Source organism: Polistes dominula, unplaced genomic scaffold, assembly GCF_049000335.1.
Source record: "Polistes dominula isolate Pdom_NZ unplaced genomic scaffold, Pdom_raw_medaka contig_84, whole genome shotgun sequence".
NCBI classification, from domain to species: domain Eukaryota; kingdom Metazoa; phylum Arthropoda; class Insecta; order Hymenoptera; family Vespidae; genus Polistes; species Polistes dominula.
The window spans coordinates 2,643,358-2,665,084 of record NW_028300944.1 but is presented as its reverse complement, the minus strand read 5'-3'; the positions used below and the strand labels follow the sequence as shown (position 1 = coordinate 2,665,084).

Below are 21,727 nucleotides of genomic sequence, written 5' to 3'. Positions count from 1 at the left end.
AATCACTTGTCCTTATTTCAATTAATTTTTGTTTCTTCTTAGGGACGACATTATTATTTACAAGTCATTTATTTTTATTCAAATTCAAGATGGCTCTTACCCTGCGTATATATATATATATGTATATGTATAGATGTGTATATACAAATTTATCGTATTACTTTAACTATACGACACGAAATAAATAACAAGTAGTAGTAGATGTTTTATTTATGATGAATATGAAATCCAACATGACCTTGAACGTATGTAATATCATGATTTAGTAATGTTTTACTTCAAAAAAAAAAAAAAAAAAAAAAAAAAAAAAGACTTCCCGTTACACCTGAGGAACGTTTTCTTTTTATCTTATCATTTTTTATTATTTTTTTTCCTTTTTCTTTTATTATTATTATTTTTTTTTTTTAAACGAAACGTGCATTCGAACGAGTTATTTTTCTATCGGCAGTGATTCATGTAAATCGTTGAAACGCTTAAGTTTCTCTCCAACTTTGAAAAAAGTCATTGCACGAAATTCGCAAATAAAATTATGTGCTGTATAAATGATTAATTAACAAATAAATAACAGTTTTTTTTAGAAAAATTATATGTTTTCTTAACATGTAATCCTATCATATAATAAATGATAAAAGCTATCTATTACAACGAAGAGCACGTTGAAAAAAGAAGAAAAATAAAATTTCGATAGCATACTCTCTCTCTCTCTCTCTCTCTCTCGTTCGACGCACTTTTTAGAATAATCATTTTTTTTTCCTTAGTATCTACACTATAGGAAAAAGATTTGTATTATATTTGGCAATTTGAAATATCTGATTTTTTTTTGCTATCTACTTGCCTTTTCTTTTTTTTTATAATTATATATATATATATATTACATCATATATGTTATGTATGTATGTATGAATATGCTTGTATACAAAACTTTTTTTTCTTTTTTTTTTTTTAGCAATAATATATACATATCACTGTAAACGCGCGAATTCTAAATAAGGATTGACAAAATTAAGAAAATTATATATAAAATAGAAATTTTTCTATTGGGGGAAAAATATATGATTACTTCAAAAAACAAAACAAAACAAAACAAAACAAAAATTACAAATAAAAATAACATCGATAAAGATTATAAACCTGCAGCTTAATTCCTTTCATTTCTTTTTTTTTTTTGTCGCGTTGCTTTCTAAGCGATTACAAACGTGATATTATTATTTTTATGCCAACATTTTTAAAAATTTTTTTTTTGTTTACTCTTTCTCTTTTAGCAACTTAATAAAAGTAATAGTACTTTTATAATAATAATATATAGTACTATTCTGTTTCATAAGCGGCAGCATCGCATAAAAATAAAATTATTTGTCTAATATACACATTATAAATTAAATACAAGTCAATTAACACACATATCAAATATTTTCCTAAATTTTATAGTTTTTTTTGCTCAATTATTATATATCATAATAATCATATAACTTGTCAATTATTTGTGTCCTATTATATTTTTAAGAATTAAACAATTCATTTGTATATTTACAATTTCTGTAATTATAGACTGTAGCAATATAAACAATAATAATTATTGTTTATAGCAATGATAGTAATATCCAGCAAAAACAGTAATAGTAATATTATTACTAATAAGAATAATAGTAATAGTATCACTAGAAATAACAGTTGGTAGCGATAGTAATAAATAGTATATGTATTCTTAAATATGCAGATACTACATCACTGCATATTTTTATCAATTATCATTATTTAGATGAAATATTGGAGTAAAAGTTTTGCCAACTTTTTTACTTTTTTCTTCTTCTTCTCCTTCTCCTTCATCTAATTAAAGTAAAGACTACTTTAATTCATATTAGTCAATTTAAAACACAAGAAAGGCATATACAATATATAACAACGATTCGCGGCAAATATATACAAGCGAGAGTTTCACCAAAAATGTGTGTTTTACGGGCCGTTCCGTTATATTTTTCACAGCACGTTTCTTAGTTGGCTTACCCCAACGAACTGTCAAAAGTTTCTCATATTTCTGAACATAATTTTATTGTGATCAAATGAACTATTCATTTTATTCGTCATCATAGAAAATAATTCAACGAAAAAGGTTTTTCACTACCTCTTTCTCTTTAATTTGTCCTTTATGAATATCATAAATACAATTGACAATGGTGAAATAGTCAATTATAGAAATAATATGTCTGGAATTAATTTTTTTCACCTTTTCCTTTATCGATATTTCAGAAGAAAAGTGATACTTCATAGACAAATTATAAATAAATTGATCACATCTAATGCATCGATGAAGTATTTCAAGTTCAAGGCTTCTGTTGTTGTTCATTCTTGTTGGTAGATTGATTTCTGGCAGTGTTTAAAACTTTACTGGTCTCGTAAGATTTACTCGAGAGGGAACAAGAATTTGGTCTACTTCTTGTTTGTTGTTGCTTATTATTTACATCACGCTGATTACTACTCGACGATGCACCTGAATCATTCTTTCGTCTTGAATATCCCATTTTTCCAGAACCGAAAGAACATGCTCTACTACGAACATGCGATGCATTATTACTCATGTCCATACGTGTCTTTTGATTATTAATAATTGCATCGTTATTAGACGTTGTTGCTAACATAACCGCACAAGAATCACCCGAAAATCGTCTGACTATATTTACAGAAGCACTATCAATTACACTACTTGCACTTCCACTTCCACTTGCACTTGCACCTGGAATTGCAACTGCACCTACACCTCCTACATATCCACTTCCACTTTCGGAAAGACTTCTATTACGTTTGTTCGATGCAAATGGTTGAGCATTTATCGAGAATCCTTGAAGCATCTCGTTAATTTGAGGCTGTATAAACAAATATTCATTTCAATTCATTTATTTTATAATATAAGATAAGAAAGTAACAAGATAAAAAAATAAAAGCAATAAATTATACCTCTTCGACTCTGAAGTCTTCGATGCTATTGAATTTGGACAAATATTCTTGCAATTGCGGATCAATATAAAGACTCGCAGAATTTTTATAATATTTCAAGAAAGCCCAGAACTTCTCTAAACCGTACAGTTGTCCTATTATCAAATCAAACAACAAATAATTAATTATGAATATTTTTGTATTAATGATAATATTAGGTGAACCGGAAAGTAATGTCGTTTTCTAACCTTAAATTTAAACGAATAAATTTGTAACAAGTTTTTATTTTTAATCAATAACCTAATCATCCCTCGTTATCAACCTTTTTTCATCTAGTATGCCAATTTTTAATACTGGACAGATAAAAATTAATCGGTTTTGATTATAATATAAAAATTGACATGCGTAGAGACGACATTAATTTCCGATCCCCTATATATAAAAATGAATTATATATAGGTAGCTCTCCTACAACACGGCATCCTATAACACGGTTACTTTAAAAAAAAAACCTTTGTACAACACTGCATTTTTACAGCCCGCCGCGGCTTGCCGTCTTAAAAAATACAATGTTGCGGAAAGTATTTCCTTTCATCACCATGGCTTGAAAACAAAAGTTTTTGGCTCATGGTTTCTGGGTCTTATACAACACGGTTTCACACAACACGGCATTTTCTAGGAACCTATCTACCATGTTATAGGAGGATTATCTGTATATGAAGTATGCTTTTGTCGAGTTATATCGTCTACTAGAAAAGATTCAAATTTCATCATGTCTATGTAGACAAGACTTTAAGTCAAAACCCTTTTACTTTAGCACAATCTTACCATTTAGCTACGTAGCAAAATACCGTAACTAAATAACCTATTATGTGCATGATTATGTTAACACGACCGCTAGTCTATAAATAGGCTTTTTTTTTGTCACCGACGCTTACCGAACACAAATTTATTAATCAGCTTTTTGTCACCTACCGAAAACTTAGTTATCGGTTGACATTGTGATAAAATCACTATCATTACATGAACAGAAATTTGTTATTAGAATCTTATTCAGCATCCTATTAAAATTTGTTAGTAGAATCTGCGGCTGAACTATCGGTCAAACGTGCATATGCTATTGGAACCCTAGCGGTCGGTAAAGTGTTAATAAAAAATTTATTATTTGTACTCACCACGCTCGTAATCATCTATCGTCTCCAATTGAAAATCTTGATACAACATAGATCTGAATTTGATCTCCAGACCATAACTATAAAATCGAAATAGACACTCCAGTCCATAACGGTAACCTTCTAAGGCATCTTCTTTTGCTAAGGTTCTAAATTCTTCATACATGGCACGATTGAAATTTTGTCGCAAGAAGAAGGACCAGAAGCGGAAGAGCGTGTTCATTTCTTGAGATTGTCCAATTCCTAATCTTTTCCGTTCTAAAATAAAAAAGAATATTTCGTTAAAAAAAAAAAAGTACAAATAAGAATTTCGTTAAAGAAAAGAAAAAGAATAACTTCAGATTGTAATTCTCTTCACATCTATCCCTCAGCCGGGAAAAGAAGACATAATTATATAATATTCATCATTTCGTAAATTCAGATAGTAAAATGTTTATCATAATGACATAATTCTCTTTGAATTACCTTTTAAACAACGCGAGTGATATTTATGATAGACCTGTTGAGTAAATCCCTTTTCTTTTAGCAGAGCGTGACTTGGATGTTGGAATGTCGGTAAAGATTGAGGAACACTACCGTAACTACCAGCGAGAAAAGATTCGCTAGGACTCGTTCCAGCGCTACTTCTGTTATTTGGAATAAAACACAGATGTGGAATTATAAGAGAAGTTCTTTTAAAAAATCAGATATAATAAATTATGTATAAAATAAATTCGTACCCAGTAGAGTAAGTACGCGGACGATGTTCCCTAACATCCATTATCCAACCAACGTGATGTTCAACGGGAGGATTGTTACTGTGTCGAGTCTTACGTTTACGTGGTGTTCTCAAATCAACCGATGATTCATCTTTAACTACTGCAAAGAATCTTGGAACTGTACCTCGTCTTATCTGTACCTCATTAATATCATTTTTCGCTTGATCATTCCAATAATTTTTCTCAACTATTTTTTCTCTTTTGTTCGAACTTTCCGAAGTAGTAGGAACCTAATTTAAAATATATAATATATATTAAATTTGAAAAGTTAAATAATAATAATAATATTAGAGTGAAAAGCAAAAGTTCGTGCGTTCATTTTATGTTGTTTTGAATAGCGCAATTATTTGAACTCAAAATCATTTTATATGCGAGTGAAAAATAAATTTAAAAAAATTCCTCACGATCTTTTGATAAAAATAGTTAATAATAGAAAAATATATGTACTTGAATCGGAGGAGACTGTGAAATATCCAAATCATCCTCCTCAACGGCAGACGGTGGAGGTGGAGGAACTTCAGGATTGGCTTTTCTTGGAGGTTTCGGTGCCATTTTTTCAAAGTCCTCTTGACTGATTACATTGACGGTTTTGTAATTATTAGTAGAGGATGACGATCCATACTGCAAATAATAATACGACTCGTCATGTTTATGCATTAAAGAAAATGTTATGGAAATAAAAGGTCATCCAAAGGTCATGGTGTACAAGTTCGTTGAATTCGTATTAACACATTGTACGCCGGCGACCTAAGAGACATTTAAAGCCTGAGCGCCATCGTGGGGCAGCTACTCAAGCGACAAACTCAGAAACCCGCGTTTTCGCGGGGCCGGCGTACAATGTGTTAATATGAGCTGTAATACTGTGAGGTCAAAAATATAGAGTGTCATTTAAAAACACAAAGGTATTCTTTAAAAAAAAAAAACATCAAAAAAAAAAGAAAAAGATTTTTTCAAAGTTTATTTATTACAATTTATACTAAATCCAAAACAAATCAATTGTTGTTAAAACAAATTAATTTATGTGTTTTTGCCAGATTATCACAAGTACTTGACAAATCCTGAACATAGTTATTATATTGGGGCCATTTGGATATCTTACCCATTGACCATCTCGATTCCATAAACCCTGTTCGTAATAACGTAATCCATCATTAATTGCTTGTTCGAGATCTTGAGTCATTTTGACTCTAGTAGTCCAAGCACCGGTACGATCATAACCTTCATGTTTAGGTAATCTAGATGAATTAGGAACAGTCATTTGCGTAACTATTAACAGTTTGTTAATATCTCTGTCCGATAATTCGTTATCTTCTTCTTCATCCTCTGACCTGAAATCAAGTTTTCCAAATTTTTCGTCAGTCAGCGATGCTTAATAGTAAAGCTCTCCATGTAAGCCGCGTCAAGCGCCGGTGACTGACATTCAACTTCTTTTTCAATACAAAGTAACGCCCGTGGCCTGACAGGGATTTCTTTAAGAATTTGCATGGCACTCAACTTGTTAACTGTTAACTAACTATCACTCAATATACCGCATCGATCCTAGTGACACCGTACAAGTAGTTGCACAACATTCAGTGGAGCCGGAATGGAGTCCCTCGAACGCAAAGGGATAATAGCAAATAATAATTCTTACCATTCCGAAAAAGCATTGTGTCGTCCAGTTGGAGGTGGTGTATCCAACTCTTCATCAAATTGAAATTCTAATTCCTCTCGTTGCTCATTTTTACGAATGCCAATTTTTCCTTTTTCCTCAGATCCTTTTACTCCATCTTTATGCGAATGTTTTGTTCGTCTTTTAACCTATAATAATAATCATGCATAAGTGTCAGGGTGTTATATAAAACTGAAAAATGAAATAATATATATGAAATAAAAAAAAAAAAATTAGAAATTAACCTTTCAACTTATAACACTATTCATCCGTGATATGAAAAATAAAATATATTACATAATAAAGATATTAGAAAATAACCTCTTTCCAAGTGTTCTCGGATTTAGAGGAAGGTGATGATGATGATGATGCTTTCTCATCATTGTTGATTGTAGTGTTGTGGTGTTGTACCACCTCATCGTTGTTTTGTACTTTATCATTGTTGATTTGTACTTCTTTCTGTTGAGTGCAATCCTCGGTATGCGTTTTATCAGTCATAGTGATCGTCGATTCGCTGCTACTAGATGATTCGTTAGTTGATAACGGAGACAATTCATTACTTGACGATTCAAGAAGCATAGAATTTGATGGTTCTTCATCGACCATTTGATTAACGACCGCTTCATCGATCATTTCATAGTTGGTTGGTTGATCAATTTCTTCTAGATTTATTTGTTCACTAGCAACGAGTTTACTTGTCATATCCACGGGTACAAATTCAGGCACATTCGGATTAAGACTATCACCACCCATAGTTGATAAGATATTTTCATATTCGTTCATTTTTCCTATTATCAATTGTGATTGGTAACCACCAGCAGATCGATAGGTACGATGAGGTGGCTGTGCACGCGAAACCGATGTTAACGTTCTCGAATAAGGATAAAATTCATATTCAGAATAATTTGGAAGTGGATCGAATATTTTTTCGTTATGAGACTCGGTAAAAGTTGGATCCAATAATGGCCATTTTGTTGGATCCTTTTTGGTTCTTACCTAAAAGCAAAAAAAAATCGTTGCAAATGAAAAACAAAAACATATGTATTTTAACATTTGGCATGCGAGTATACTTTGCCGTCAAGTTAAACGTGCAGCGGGCATTTTTCCGTGAATCGTGCGGGAGTTTGGTCAAAAATTTCTTGTACCTTATTTTTTGTGTCTTTATCGAATTATATACTACATATACATTGAAAAATGCACAATTCATCATATACATAGCTAAGCGCTTAAAGTCCACTTCAACCGTGTTGTAATTATACGTTACCCGCTATCAATCACAAATCTACTAAATACGTATTTTTACGTGATCCGCGCTCCAGTGACAGATTGCGAAAAACGTACAAATACGTTGCCCGCATGTCAAGTGTTTAAAAGAAAAAGACTCATAATTTTGGTTATAGTCTTATAAAAATTTTTTTGTAAATTCGTGTAAGGAGGTCTACTTTCAAACTCCATTCATTGGACCATTTGGTCCGAATGGTGTCAGCGAATCCTCCTCTCAAGTTTTTCTTGCACAATAATTCAATCCAATTGACTCATAAACGTGTCATTTGATATTAAAGATTATTTGTGCCCAATATTTATTAAAAATGACATTCTAGATCTTACCATGAATCCTGGACCCATTTCCAATTTGTCAGAATTTGCAATAGATTCTATCACCAAATTCAGATCCTCCGTCATGTTTTGAATTCGACGAAAGGATGCTACTAATGCAATGGGCAAAAATCCATCTTTATCCATTTTACGTCTCAAAAAAATGTCACGTAATAGATTCTCTTCGCTGAAGTAGTATTCTCTAAAAAAGCCGAAAAAACACATGTTATTTTTGACACATGAAATGTGCATATGAAATTTCTAATTATTTGTCTTGAAAAAAGAGAAACAAAAGAGAAGAAGTGTTAAACTTACATTTGATTTCTTATACATTCTTGTAAAAGCAACGCATCCGGTTGAATATAATTACTATTATCGTAAAACAACGTTCCTACATAGGCCGGTGCTATAAACCTCGATTTATCTTGAGTTAAATCTTGATTCTACGAATAGAATGGTAAAAATCAATGGTTTATAAATCTGAAGTTGCAATAATCTTACATGGTGTATCTAAAAAGTTCGGTGAATGGTCTCAGGAAATAAAGGAAACAAGAGTTACAAACGAAATACCTTTACTGGCCTTTAAAGTAATCGCCATTGTCTACAATGTACTTGACATCGGTTGTACAGCTGTTGGAAACTGTCAGCAAACGCTTCTTGTGGAATCGTTCGAAGTACTGCGGTTACGCTCACGATCTCCAAAACCGTTGCGAAGCGTAAGCCTTTCAGGGCTAATTTAAGGCGGGGAAACAAAAAGAAGTCTGTCGGCGCCAAATTTGGAGAATAAGGAGGGGTGTAGAAGCACTGTGAACTTGCTTCTAGCGAGAAAATTGAGCATTTTGCTCCATTTTGCGCTCCATGTTGCAATGACACGAGTTCTCACACTGACCCTGTTACCTGGGTAGCAGCGTGTACCACCGCTTCACTACAGTGCTTTGCACGATAGGAAACGTTTGTTGACATGTCCTCCAATGTGTATGCGCGGGTACCTCATCCTTGTTAGCGCGGTTTGTAAAATATGAGACCATTCACCGAACTTTTTAGACGCACCATGTATAAGAAAGTAATAGAAATTCTAGCTTACCTCATATTTCATATAATCTACGTCATAATTAGAATAATCGTTATCGTATCTATGCCTAAAGTTGTGACGATGCGTGATTCCATTACGCCCACCACGCCCTCTACTCCTATAGTTTCGACCACCTCGTGTTGCATATGGGCCACCCCTAATACCGGATCCTGACCTATCATGATCTTTATCTCTCCAGCCTTCTCCATCTTTAAAAAAGAAATCACATCAAAATAAATAAAATATTAAAAGGACGTAAATTACAAAATTGAGATCTGTAATCTCAAATATGTAATATCAAATCAGAGATCTGTAATATCAAATACAATTTACTAAATTTCATTTAATATTAGGTGGACCGGAAAGTAATGTCGCTTTCTAACCTTAACACTACATATACCAGCCAGACCAGTCATTTTGACTGGTCGGGCCATTTTAATTTAAAATTTCTACTTCATGTAACATTTGATTTCTGTAAATAATTAAGCGTTTTGTTATTTAAAAATGTCTATAAATCCATTTATCTATTAAGATTATTATTGTTAAATATTTTTTGTTATTTTTTAAGAGTAAATAAAGTCTGGAAGCCTACAAAAAACATTTTTTGTTTATACACCAGTCATTTTGACTAGTGTGGTAGAAATAGGTATAGTGAAAATGGCGATATATCTAGTGCTGAATGAAATTTAATAAATAGGTATAAGCTAATTTAATATAAATAAATGAACCAATAAATTTAACCGTAAATAACCTATAAATTTAATAATAAATAACGATTAATAAAGATATTAAACGTGATAAAGAACAATTACCTTCATTGTATCTATCTCTTGGATTATATCTTGGTGAACGTTCCCTCTTCCCTCTATTTTTTGCGATATCTATTTCGAGAGGAACCCATTTCTGCTTATTAACTGGAAATACAAAAATGAAGGATATTAAAAAGTTTGAATAAAATTTGTATGTGGATCATTTAGAAAAATCATACAATACTTACACTTTCTTTTTTTATCGTTACCGTTGTCCGTTAGTTCATCACTGTCGTCTTGACAATGGTTCTGTTCTTTATTTTCTTTGGATTTATTCTCAACAGGATGGCTAGGAATTTCTTTAGTATTACTTGTCTCAGTAACGCCATTTTGTTTCTGTACTGTCACAGTTGTTTTCTTCTAAAAAAATCAAAATATCAAACAAAGGGATAAATACTTTGAACAAATTTTAATTATAAAATATTATTAATAAAAATAGATATATGTACGAATACTTTGTTTATCAGAGAAAACAGAATCGAATACTCTGATCACTTATATAAAGTATCTTTTATTCTAGCAAACCGTATACACTCGCAGAAAAACGTATTATTATATTTTCTGCAAGCTCTAGCATTTGCAAATGAAATTATTAATATTCATTTTAAATGAATTTAAATATGCCTATAATTATGAAAGTTGTCTAACCTAAACTAATTAAAAATTAAAAAAAATAAATGAGTTTATCAATTATTTTACACAGCACATTATGTTACAACTAAATTATAATTCAATGTAATTTTCACGATATGGTCAAAAATGAATTATTTAGATAATGTTTGTTATTTCAATATTACATAGAATTCATATAATGTTCAAATGTAATTCTTTAATTATCTTGAAACAAGAGATATGATTTATGGTTAGACCATTTTCATAATTATGGGCACAAATGATAAATAGTATGAAAGGTATGCTTACGTCTTGAGGTCCCAACGTTGGCCAATCACAAATATCCGAAAAATCGCTTGCCTAAAAAAAAAGAAAAAAATATTAGATATGAAATAACAATTTGAAAAAACAAAATGATTGTATTCAAAAGAAATGGACCCTTTACCTTTGCATTGATTTTCTTCTTTTCTTTGCTAACTTTAATTATCGCTGGTTTCGACGATTCGGCAGGAACTGACGATCCATTTTCTAAAAAAGAAATAAATCATTATAAATTAAACAAATCTTTCAATGTCTAAATGGTATTAGAATATATGAATGTTTATTGTTTACTAAATTATAATTGGGCAAAATGTAAATGAAATATTGGAATGTAAAGAATGTGCCAAAAATTATAAATGTACAAAACTGTAAATCAAATATTTGATTGTACAAAATGTTTCAAAAATTGTAATTGTACAAAACTGTAAATGAAATATTGGAATGTAAAAAATTTACTAAAAATTGTAATTGTACAAAACTGTAAATAAAATATTTGATTGTACAAAATGTTTCAAAAATTGTAATTGTACAAAACTGTAAATGAAATATTGGAATATACAAAATGTACTGAAAATTGTAATTGTACAATACTGTAAATCAAATATTTGATTGTATAAAATGTACCAAAAATTGTAATTGTACAAAACTGTAAATGAAATATTAAAATGTACAAAGTATACTAAAAATTGTAATTATACAAAACTGTAAATCAAATATTGGAATGTTTATTAGATGTTTACTAAATTGTTTAATTTAGAATAATAATATAGATCGAGTTATCGTTTTCGTTTAACCCTTCGATTGCAAAGTGCGGCCTAACGATTAAATATAATTTTTCTGCCAAACGTGAACTATTTTTGATAAAATAAAAGAACCACAAAGAAGGCAAAAAGAAAAGGTCGAAGAAAGTGATAAGAGCATATATGCGGTCCGCAACATTCAAAAGTTTGACGAACACAACGATTGACAAATGTTTAGAATAATATTAACACGATTTTGTCCAAACGATGGTGTATTCTTATCGTCATATCTTGTTCTAAACTATGACCTCAATTTATCTGTTTCTCTATCGGTAACACGAGAACACGCTTTTATAAAATACTTTTATCTAATTAAATATATCATCAAACTAAAGTCCTAAAGGAAAGAAAACAAGACAAATAATTAAGGTTAGAATAATAATTTGAAACTATGAATATCTCATTAACGTTATCTTTAGATTATTGTTTTTAACATTAGATCTATTGACTGAACTAATTTAATTCATTTCAAATTATCTTGTTATATATATATTATAACTACATTATGCATAATATTTATTGTTATTATTAAATATATTATAATATTTTTTAATTTGGTCATAATTTGGTTCACATGAGCCACAGTAACGTGTGGCGGGCCCCAGCTTGTTATAAATATAGAAATATATTAATTCCTACCCTTAACTTAACTCTTCGTTCAAACAATGTTTGTAAATCATTAGCAAAATAATAAACATAAAAACATCCATAAATCTAGTGTTAACATTAAATATACTATCATTTTCAGTATACCTATTTCTACCACACTAGTCAAAATGACTGGTGTATACAAAAAAATGCTTTTTAAGGCTTCCAGTCTTTATTTACTCTTAAAAAATAACAAAAAACGTTTAACAATAATAATTTTAATAGATAAATGGATTTAGACATTCTTAAAATGTTACATGAAGTAGAAATTTTGAATTAAAATGGCCCGACTAGTCAAAATGAATAGTCTGGTATATCTAGTGTTAAAAGTGTACTGCCTAAAGGGAATTATAACGTAACTTATCAATCTGAATATCTAAAACAAGTAGAGATAGTAAAATTGCTACGATGACGTTTTCAATTTCAAGAGGGTCGAAATTTTAGAAAAGCTAGAGGAGAAGGAGGAAGTTCACCGATCCCTCCTCCTTCTCTATTCTAGTATCTTTCTTACACACTTAACCGACCATTTCTTGGCAACGGGACAGACTTTTTATCCATGCCAAACTGGTTGAGAAAGAGAAAAAGAAGAAGAAGAAGATGAAGAAGAAGGATGGCGACGAGACACGCGTTACCCTAAAAATTCGACCAAATCGTCACGTTGACAATAAACAACAAGGAAGAAATGCAATAAACAAACTAATCAAGGTCAAATATCATCACGAATGATATTGCGTGGGGAGAAGAGTGAAGTTTGAAGGAAACTTACACTTCTAAGTGTAAATAGAAGTGATTTTTCTATGTACAAAGAGAGTCCACAGATCGTTTATTTTAAAACATTTATGAAACTTTATAAATTTATATGAGTTCATTATAGTTACAGACTGTAAATACAGTGTATAGTAATTAGTACATTAGTACACACTAGTACAGACATTTTCGAAAAAATTAGGGTTCAAATTTTGCTAGTAGTCCTATACCATTCCTTTATATATATACAATTCCTTATTAATAAGAATTATTTTAATAAAATAAAAAAATCTTTAGGCTAGGTAAGTTGATAAAAATAAAATTGATAAGTGCAAAACATGATTGCCAATAGAAAAACAGCATTTGCAGGTGTACTTTGTAGAACTCTGCCAAACTCTTTGTAAAAACGAAAGGAGAGGAGAGGAGGGGAAAATAAAAGTAAAAAAAAAACACTTTAAGAAAAAGAGAGCAATAGCAACGTATGTTACATTTTTGTTAAATATAAGGATATTTTAATTTGAACGAAAACTGGCATACCTAAGAAATTCTAAAACTAACTTGTCGCGCGACACGAATCGTTTTTCGACAATTTTATTCCTGGCAAAAAAATAAACAATCGATTTGTTTATTAAAGAGAAAGATATGCACGTGTACAAATAACGATCGAAGAATATATCTTTTTTCATTTTTTTTTTTTTTTTAGGAGGGAGAGAAAGGTGTCTTTTCTACGGCCGAATTATACACTTCCGTCGTATTTTATGATAGAAAAGTGGGCGCAAAAAAACTTGCGTAACTTCGGGCGAAATTAACTAGTGATTAACTAGTGACTAACTATGAAAAACGAGTAATAATAATAATATTATTATTATTATTACATTAAATTTAATAATAGTTATTATTATATTAAATATATAAAGTAATGTGTCGTTACTACGCATGTCAAATTTTTATATTTAATATTTTAATCAAAAAACCAATAGATAATTTTAATCGTTACGATATTAAAAATATTGCATAGCAAATAGAAAAAGGTTGTTGATAACGTGATTAATTAATTTAATTATTGATTAATATAATAGTTATATTAATATAAGGGGGGCTGAAAAGTAATGTTGTTACTACACATGTCCAATTTTTATAATAATATTTTAATCAAAACACCAATTGATGATTTTAATCGTTACGATATTAAAAATATTGCATAGCAAATAGAAAAAGGTTGTTGATAATGTGATTAATTAATTTAATTATTGATTTATAATAACAATTTGTTTGAAAAATATATTTGTTTGAATTTTTAGGTTAAAAAACGGCATTACTTTTCGGTCTACTTAATATTACATTATATTAAATATAATAATAATGATGATGATAATTATTATTACCACGATGACGATGACGATGATTTCAAAGAAAAAAAGAAAGAAAGAAATAAAGAATGGATATGTATATGTGAACAAAAGATAGTTGATATTGATTTTGGTATCTTTATATGCCTAAGAAGGCAAAAGTTAAAGCATAGTCATTTTTTCAAGATAGAGAACGGCGGAGCCTTTAAAACGGTTGTATTACGTTAGTAGATCGAACAAAGTGATTGGTCGAATGCAAATTCCTTCATAATACGTCCTTCTGAAATGTTCTTTTACGATTCTTTTAAATATTTGCTTTTTTTCTTTATTCTTTTTTTATTATCGAACGTAACAAACACACGAAGAACACGATACTTATTCAAGGATAATTTTCAAAAAAAAAAAAAAAAAAAAAAAAAAAAGAAAAAAAATATCATCAGTCTTTACATTTCGTTGTTTATCGTTTCCATCATATTTCCACTTGGAAGGAAATTATAAATGAAAGGATAAAATGATTAAGGTTAAAATAAATTAGGTAACAGGAAAATAAATAGATAAAAAACAAGGCAGTGGTTCCCAAACTTCCCTAGTAGCATAAAATACATGTGTATTTAATATTTTTCAATATTTTGTGCTACTAGGGTTTTTTTTATCCCACTGTCCCCTTTCCAAGAAAAATATTACTTAGCGCCCCTTGGAAATTAATTTTTTTTAATTTTAATAGCAATTATTAATATATATATATATTTGTAACAGGAAATATATAATATGTATTAATGTTTCTACCGCCCCCTGAATCGCTGCAGCACCCACCAGGGGGCAGTAGCGACCATTTTGGAAATCACTAAATAAGGGAATAGAAAAATAAATAAGGATTAAAAAATTAGGGAATAGGAAAATAAATGGATAAAAAATTAGGAAATAAGAAAAATAAATAAGAATAAAAAAAAAAAAACATGAAAGAAAATTCTTCTATATAACTAGATCAATTTCTATATAGTACGATATTTTACTGACCTTTCCGATCGAAAGATTTTTTTTAATCGTTCTTCTCTACGACTAAAAACCGGTTTAACTTTTCTCTACTCTCGCTTTCTGCGACACATATTTTAGAATATATGGATCGAAGGATCAAGTTAGACACCAAAATGGGCTAAAGCTCATCAAAGAGAAATATATCGTGAAAAGAAGAAGAAAATGAATAAATAGAAATCTAGAGTAGAGGCTGAAGATGAAAAACGAGTCTCGAATAGCAGCAGCGTCCTTTTTAAAATGTGAATGCCGATTAGAAAGAAAAAGAGAGAGAGAAGGAAAGAAAGAAATAGAAAGAGAGAGAGAGAGAGAGAGAGAGAGAGAGAAAGAGTGTGTGTGTGTGTGTGTCTGGAGCTTAACTACTACTAACGTAACATTGTTAGGGCATGTTTCTTCGTAACTGCATTACGTGAACTACTCTCTCTTTCTCTTTCTATCTTTTTTATAGTAAAAGTTTCAATGTCGTTGCCCTCCAACTCGCATCTTCCTCTCCGATGATCTTAAATATCGTTCCCGTTGCAGTTAACACCCAACACTACCGTAAATATATTTTTATATTTTATTATTATATTTTAATATAATATAATTAATATAAATATTAAAAATAATATTATAATTATAATATTATATATAATATAAAAATTCAGTGTGCTACATTATTGGTTTCCAGTGAACTTCGAAACTACTGAAATTGACTTACTTAATTATTTAATTACTTAATGAAATCTTTTGTATTTCATGTGATTTTTTTTCAACTTAGAATATAGGATAGTTTTTATTGCGATTATTTTCTTTTTCTTTTTATTGCTAATTTAATAATTTATTATTTAGAGGTTATCTAATTCTCTAAATTCTGCAAGTTTTCAATAGATGGCACTGTATTACAATTGTATTATTTCAATTTATTTACGTTACATTTTTTTTCAGATTTACATATAACTAATCTTGCTATTCATATTTTTTTCTATATTATCATTTTATGTATTCTATTCTAATAATGTTATTTTGTTTATTGTTTGTCTATTTACATATCATATATATTATATATATTAACTAGATATATCAGATCAGTTATTTTGACTGGTTGGGCCATTTAAATTCAAAATTTCTACTTCATGTAACATATTAAGAATGTCTATAAATCCATTTATCTATTAAAATTATTATTGTTAAACATTTTTTATTATTTTTTATGAGTAAATAAAGACTGGAAGCCTACAAAAAGCATTTTTTTTTTCATACACCAGTCATTTTGACTAGTGTGGTAGAAATAGGCATACTGAAAATGGTGGTATATCTAGTATTACAAATTTTCTTTTGTTTTATGCTGAATTTGAATTCCTAGAAATTATTAATAAATATTAATTGCATTATTAATATTAAACTTCATTAAATAATTTAGAATTATATTTAATTAATAAAATAGAAATATATATATATATATTTTGAAGAAAGAAAAAGTATCATCCAATCGTATTTTGGACTTTGTATCTGACCCTCGTATTTTAACGGACCCTTACTCTTTATTGTTCTATCTATAAAAGGGGAAAGAAAGTATCGAACAAACATCGTACGATATGGCAAAGTTTGAAGAATTACGTATTAAAAGGGTATATGTTATTTGTAATATGTCGTCATCCTCCTCCCCCAATTCCGAAAAATCTACGAACAAATTTCACACAAATAAAACAAGAATAAAATAAAAAGAAGAAATTAAAGACATTATGCAAATTGGTAGAAAAAAAAAATAAAAAAAGGCGGTAGCAAGCAACGTGTCGAATTTTCTGTACCACCTATCCACTTTCTTGCCACGTATGCTACATAGTTGTTGTATGCTAACTCGTCGAACACACGAGATATGATTGGATATATTTTTTTTAATCGTACTGTTATCATTATCAGCTTATCAGATAGTTCTCTCACGTATAGCAATTAAAATCGGACCGCGAATTTTGTTTTTACGAACGATTTCTTTTTCTTTTTTTTTTTCTTTCTAACAAGGAGACATTACTGGTGGTACATCAACGAATTTTTATGAGCTTTTTGTACATCAGTAATACACCTTTAAGGTATTCTCGTTGTAAAGTATTTTAATTCACTTTTCACTAACCAATTTTGAAATTTGCTTTTTTTTTGTTATATAATTTTATTCTTTTTAAAAAAATTCTATTATGTTTTTTGTATAAATTGAACAATTTCTCAAATGGAGTAGTAGTGTAGGTAATGGCGTTGGGTTAGTGTTCGATTCTGCACAAAGTATTTTTTTTTTTTTTTTTTAATTTTTCTACCTATAAATTTGATATAATTGTTTTCTATTTATTAATTTTTAATTATATACAAAATAAAAGAGAATGAAAATTATATAAAAAAAAAATAGGAAACAAATTTAACATCTTGCGTAAATAATAAAAGACGATTATTTATTAGAATTACAGTTAATATTTAATTATTAGAGTATATATGATTGTTATTTGTTACTATTGAAGTTTTGTATATTTTTAATTATCTAATTAAAAAATATAAAATATTAACTCTGTAATTCTAGTAAATAATTATCTTTTATTTGCGCAAGATGTTAAAAATTTGTTTCCTAATTTTTTTCATATATAATTTTCATTCTCTTTCTTATATATAATTAAACATTAATAAACATAAAAAATACCTCGTGCAGAATCGAACACTAACCTAACCTATAAATGCGACAGGCGACAACGCTACTACCGCGCTACTTGAAAAACCGTTCAAGTTACAAAAATATAAGCACGTGTATAAAAAAAAAAAAAAAGCAAATTTCAAAAATGTTTTCCTCAAAATTGGCTGACCAATAGATAAAAATATTTTACTACAAAAATACCTTTAAGGTGTACTATTGATATATCAAAACTCGTAAAAATCCGTTGGCGTACCACCGTAATGTCTCCTTATAAGATAACCCCAACATCACGTGACTATGAAACGATGTTTTTTTTAGCGATTTAATGAAAAGTTTTCGTTATATAAATATAACGTAATAAAATTCACCTATTTTTCGTCATCCTTATAGCCTTTCGACATTCGAAGATGTTTCTATTTTCCTCGTAAGTTTCATTATGTAAAGAATAACCTAACAAACTATGCGTGAGCACGTGTTGAAGTATTGACATAAACAGTATTTTATAATATTATTAATTAAAAGGAAAAAAAATAGAAAAAAAAGTATTATAAATAATTGTAATATTGGTCGTTCCAAAAGTTGTTTTTTCTTTTAACGCAAACATTAGTTTTTATGTTGAATAATATACAGTAAAGAAAAAAGTAATATGGAGTAGAACCAATATTAATTAGTAAAATAACCTAAAAAAATGTTATGTGTGCATATAATATTGTGCAATTTATCACCAGAAAAAGACAGAAAATTTCGGGATAACCTATATAATATATATATAATACATAATGTAATTTATGTATATATAATATAAACATATACATTATATATATATATACATTATGTATTATATATATAATAAATATAATATATTCATTAATTAGTAGTGCAATAGATGCATTTTGTAACAAATATACAACATTTTTCAAAAAATTATTACAATCATTTACATTCTGCCCGTTCACATTTACATTTTACGGTTACAACTTTCATCGACAATATCACAGTGCATAGAAAAAATATAAAAATTCAATGCGAAAACTTACCTGTTAATCCTTGTACACGTTGTTGCTGAGGTTGTAATATTCTTTTCTCTTTTGTCGTAGCAGGTTTGTCTGTAGTACTAGGTGTAATTACAGGCTGCTGCTGAATGGAAGACTGAAGAGGCTTCTTTTTTAGTCCATGCATTGACTCTAGGTAAAGGGGCCTCTACGAACTTCTTCGGAGCAGGATTTTGAACTTGATTTTCTTCTTTAGTGTCCTTATCTTTATTAATTTCTTTATTGTTACTAGAATGTTCTGTGCCAATTCTATCGATTCGTTCTTTGTCCTTTGTCATTCTTTCTCTACTCGAGTCGCTAAGTCCACGCAATCTTTTTCTGTGATCCTTATGTCGATGATGATCTCTGTGATCCTTTAACTGCTGTTCTCTTAATTTTTCTTTTCTCCTAGCACTTTTAGGAGCAACTGTTTGAAACTCTCCATCGCTTCCAATATCTCCATTATTTAATTTTTCTTCTTCTAATTTTGGTTCAGTAGAAGTTTCAACCGCTTGAGATTGAGACCGTTTCTCGGTTTCTTTAACTGTGGAAATTTTGTCCGATACATTTTTACCAAATTGTACATCTCTGTGACTTCTATCTACTCTAAGTTGCTGTGCTTGCTGTGGTTGTGTGGATGAGGCAAATCGTCTTCCAGTCCTTTGATAAGATTTACCTTTGGCAACATAATTTTGAGAGACCACGTGCTCTTTAGTTCCATTGGATTGTTGAGTTGCAATTTGGCCTCCAATATTTTCTTTATTGTTTCCTTTATCCGAGGAAACTACTCTAGCGTTATTAGCCTCGTTAGAGGCTGCTTTGGGGTTGACTACGCTAGCATAGGATACACAAGTTACTACTACCTCCTCTCTTTCAGCGCTTCCTTGGGCGCTGCTGCTGACCACCTTAGCCGCCATCTTGAATCGCCCGCGCGGAGACAAAAACACGAGGAAACTGGTTGTCCCACCTTTTATTTTCTCTCTCTTTCTCTCACAATTTATTTCTCAACGTAATTCTTTCTTTTTCAGATCTTTCACTTTATTTTTTAACTTTTTTTTTAGTTATTATTATTTTGTATTACTATCGAAATTTTCAACTATGACGAAATAATACGAGTACTCTTCTCATTTGCCGGTTTTATGAATGATTCATCAAATCTATCTTTTCGTTTTTATAATAAATCAAAATAACATGAATCTCAATCGTAATTATGAACTATCACTCAGGCAATTAATAAAGAACAGAATTTTTTTCGTCGTGACACGCTTCAAACGCATGAGACATTTGTACGTCGTGAAATATTTAAAAAAGAATAAAAAATAAAAAATTAAAAATAACCGTATGCCCTCAATCGTTTTTACACACGCACGCACTTAATTTAATACAATACTGATCTATTTTTTCTTCTCTCAATCTCTTTTATAAGTTCGTCGAATATTAAGAAAACTACACAGGCGACGCACTCATATTCAGCAAGAACGATCTTCTTATGCCGTGTGTCTACGCTGTTATGGTCGCGTCGTATGCTTCTCTACTTCCACCGGTATAAGTTTGCTCTTGCGCATGCGCGTCGTCTTATATCTCACCAGACTGTGCTTGGCAAAGGAGAATTGGTCACTAGCGACGCAGGGAGAACTACTAGGAACAGTACGGTGCCACGAGAAATGACTCGAGAATCTCTCCCTCTATCTTACAATTCTTTTACTATAACCTTTCTACACCACGTGTCTTTTACGATTCGCCCATATATTTGAATGAATATTGCCTTTATTGAAAAAGAAAATGAGTACCACTGATTCAATGTGAATGATGCTAAAAGAGAGAGAAGTAAAGAGAGAAAAAAAAGAGACGTGGTTCGTCTTGCACCACGAGGTCTAAAATATTACCACGATCTCTTGTAATTTGGATTACACGATTACGATGAAAAATAGTTTTTTCTTCTTTCCATTTAATCGTCTTTGGGTACTTTTCGTATCAATGAAAAGAGAATAGACGTTGATCAAGCAAATAAGTACGTACCACACGTGCTGAGACAATTTTAAGTAGAAGAAAAGTAGTAGAATACCGGGAGGAACTTATCTTCTTTTATGGTTATACCCGTACGCCCTAATGTTTCTTCTTATTCGTCGTATCGACACCGTAGATTCTTTTTTCTTTGATTTGCAACGTCTAGTAACATCGTTGTAGCACCGAGTTCTTGTTTATTACGTAAATGCGATGCATTTTCAACAATATTTTAACACAAGACGAAGCAAGCGAAACACATGTAACCGTCTACGTCTCTCTGCTCTGAGAGAGCTAGACTAACTTCCGGTTACTACAGAACACACCGCGCAACAACGGCGCAACTAATTCTTTTATACATTTCGTAAGATAGCGCTACTAATGTTTCCTCTTTCGATTATTTCGCGGGAAATTTCAAACATCAATTTATTACGACAGTTATTCTTCAATCTGATATGTTACGTTTATTCAAATAAAATTAGCGTAACGTGGACAAAAATTAATATTTGTATGTATGTGATAATAAAATCAAAGATCGATT

General features: G+C 30.1%; 1 protein-coding gene across 1 annotated transcript; it reads right to left on the bottom strand.

Moving 5' to 3' along the window:
* Positions 1–286: 286 nt before the first annotated feature.
* On the bottom strand, positions 287–21,508 carry larp (La related protein). Its single transcript, XM_089171773.1, is given in 18 exon segments — positions 287–2,861; positions 2,953–3,086; positions 4,107–4,361; positions 4,569–4,729; positions 4,823–5,091; positions 5,309–5,482; positions 5,961–6,189; positions 6,495–6,661; positions 6,834–7,508; positions 8,121–8,310; positions 8,424–8,551; positions 9,193–9,389; positions 9,993–10,094; positions 10,178–10,349; positions 10,911–10,961; positions 11,047–11,129; positions 19,189–19,318; positions 19,320–21,508. Coding segments are annotated over 18 exon segments (4,437 nt in total). The 5' UTR covers positions 20,100–21,508; the 3' UTR covers positions 287–2,321.
* Positions 21,509–21,727: the final 219 nt, after the last annotated feature.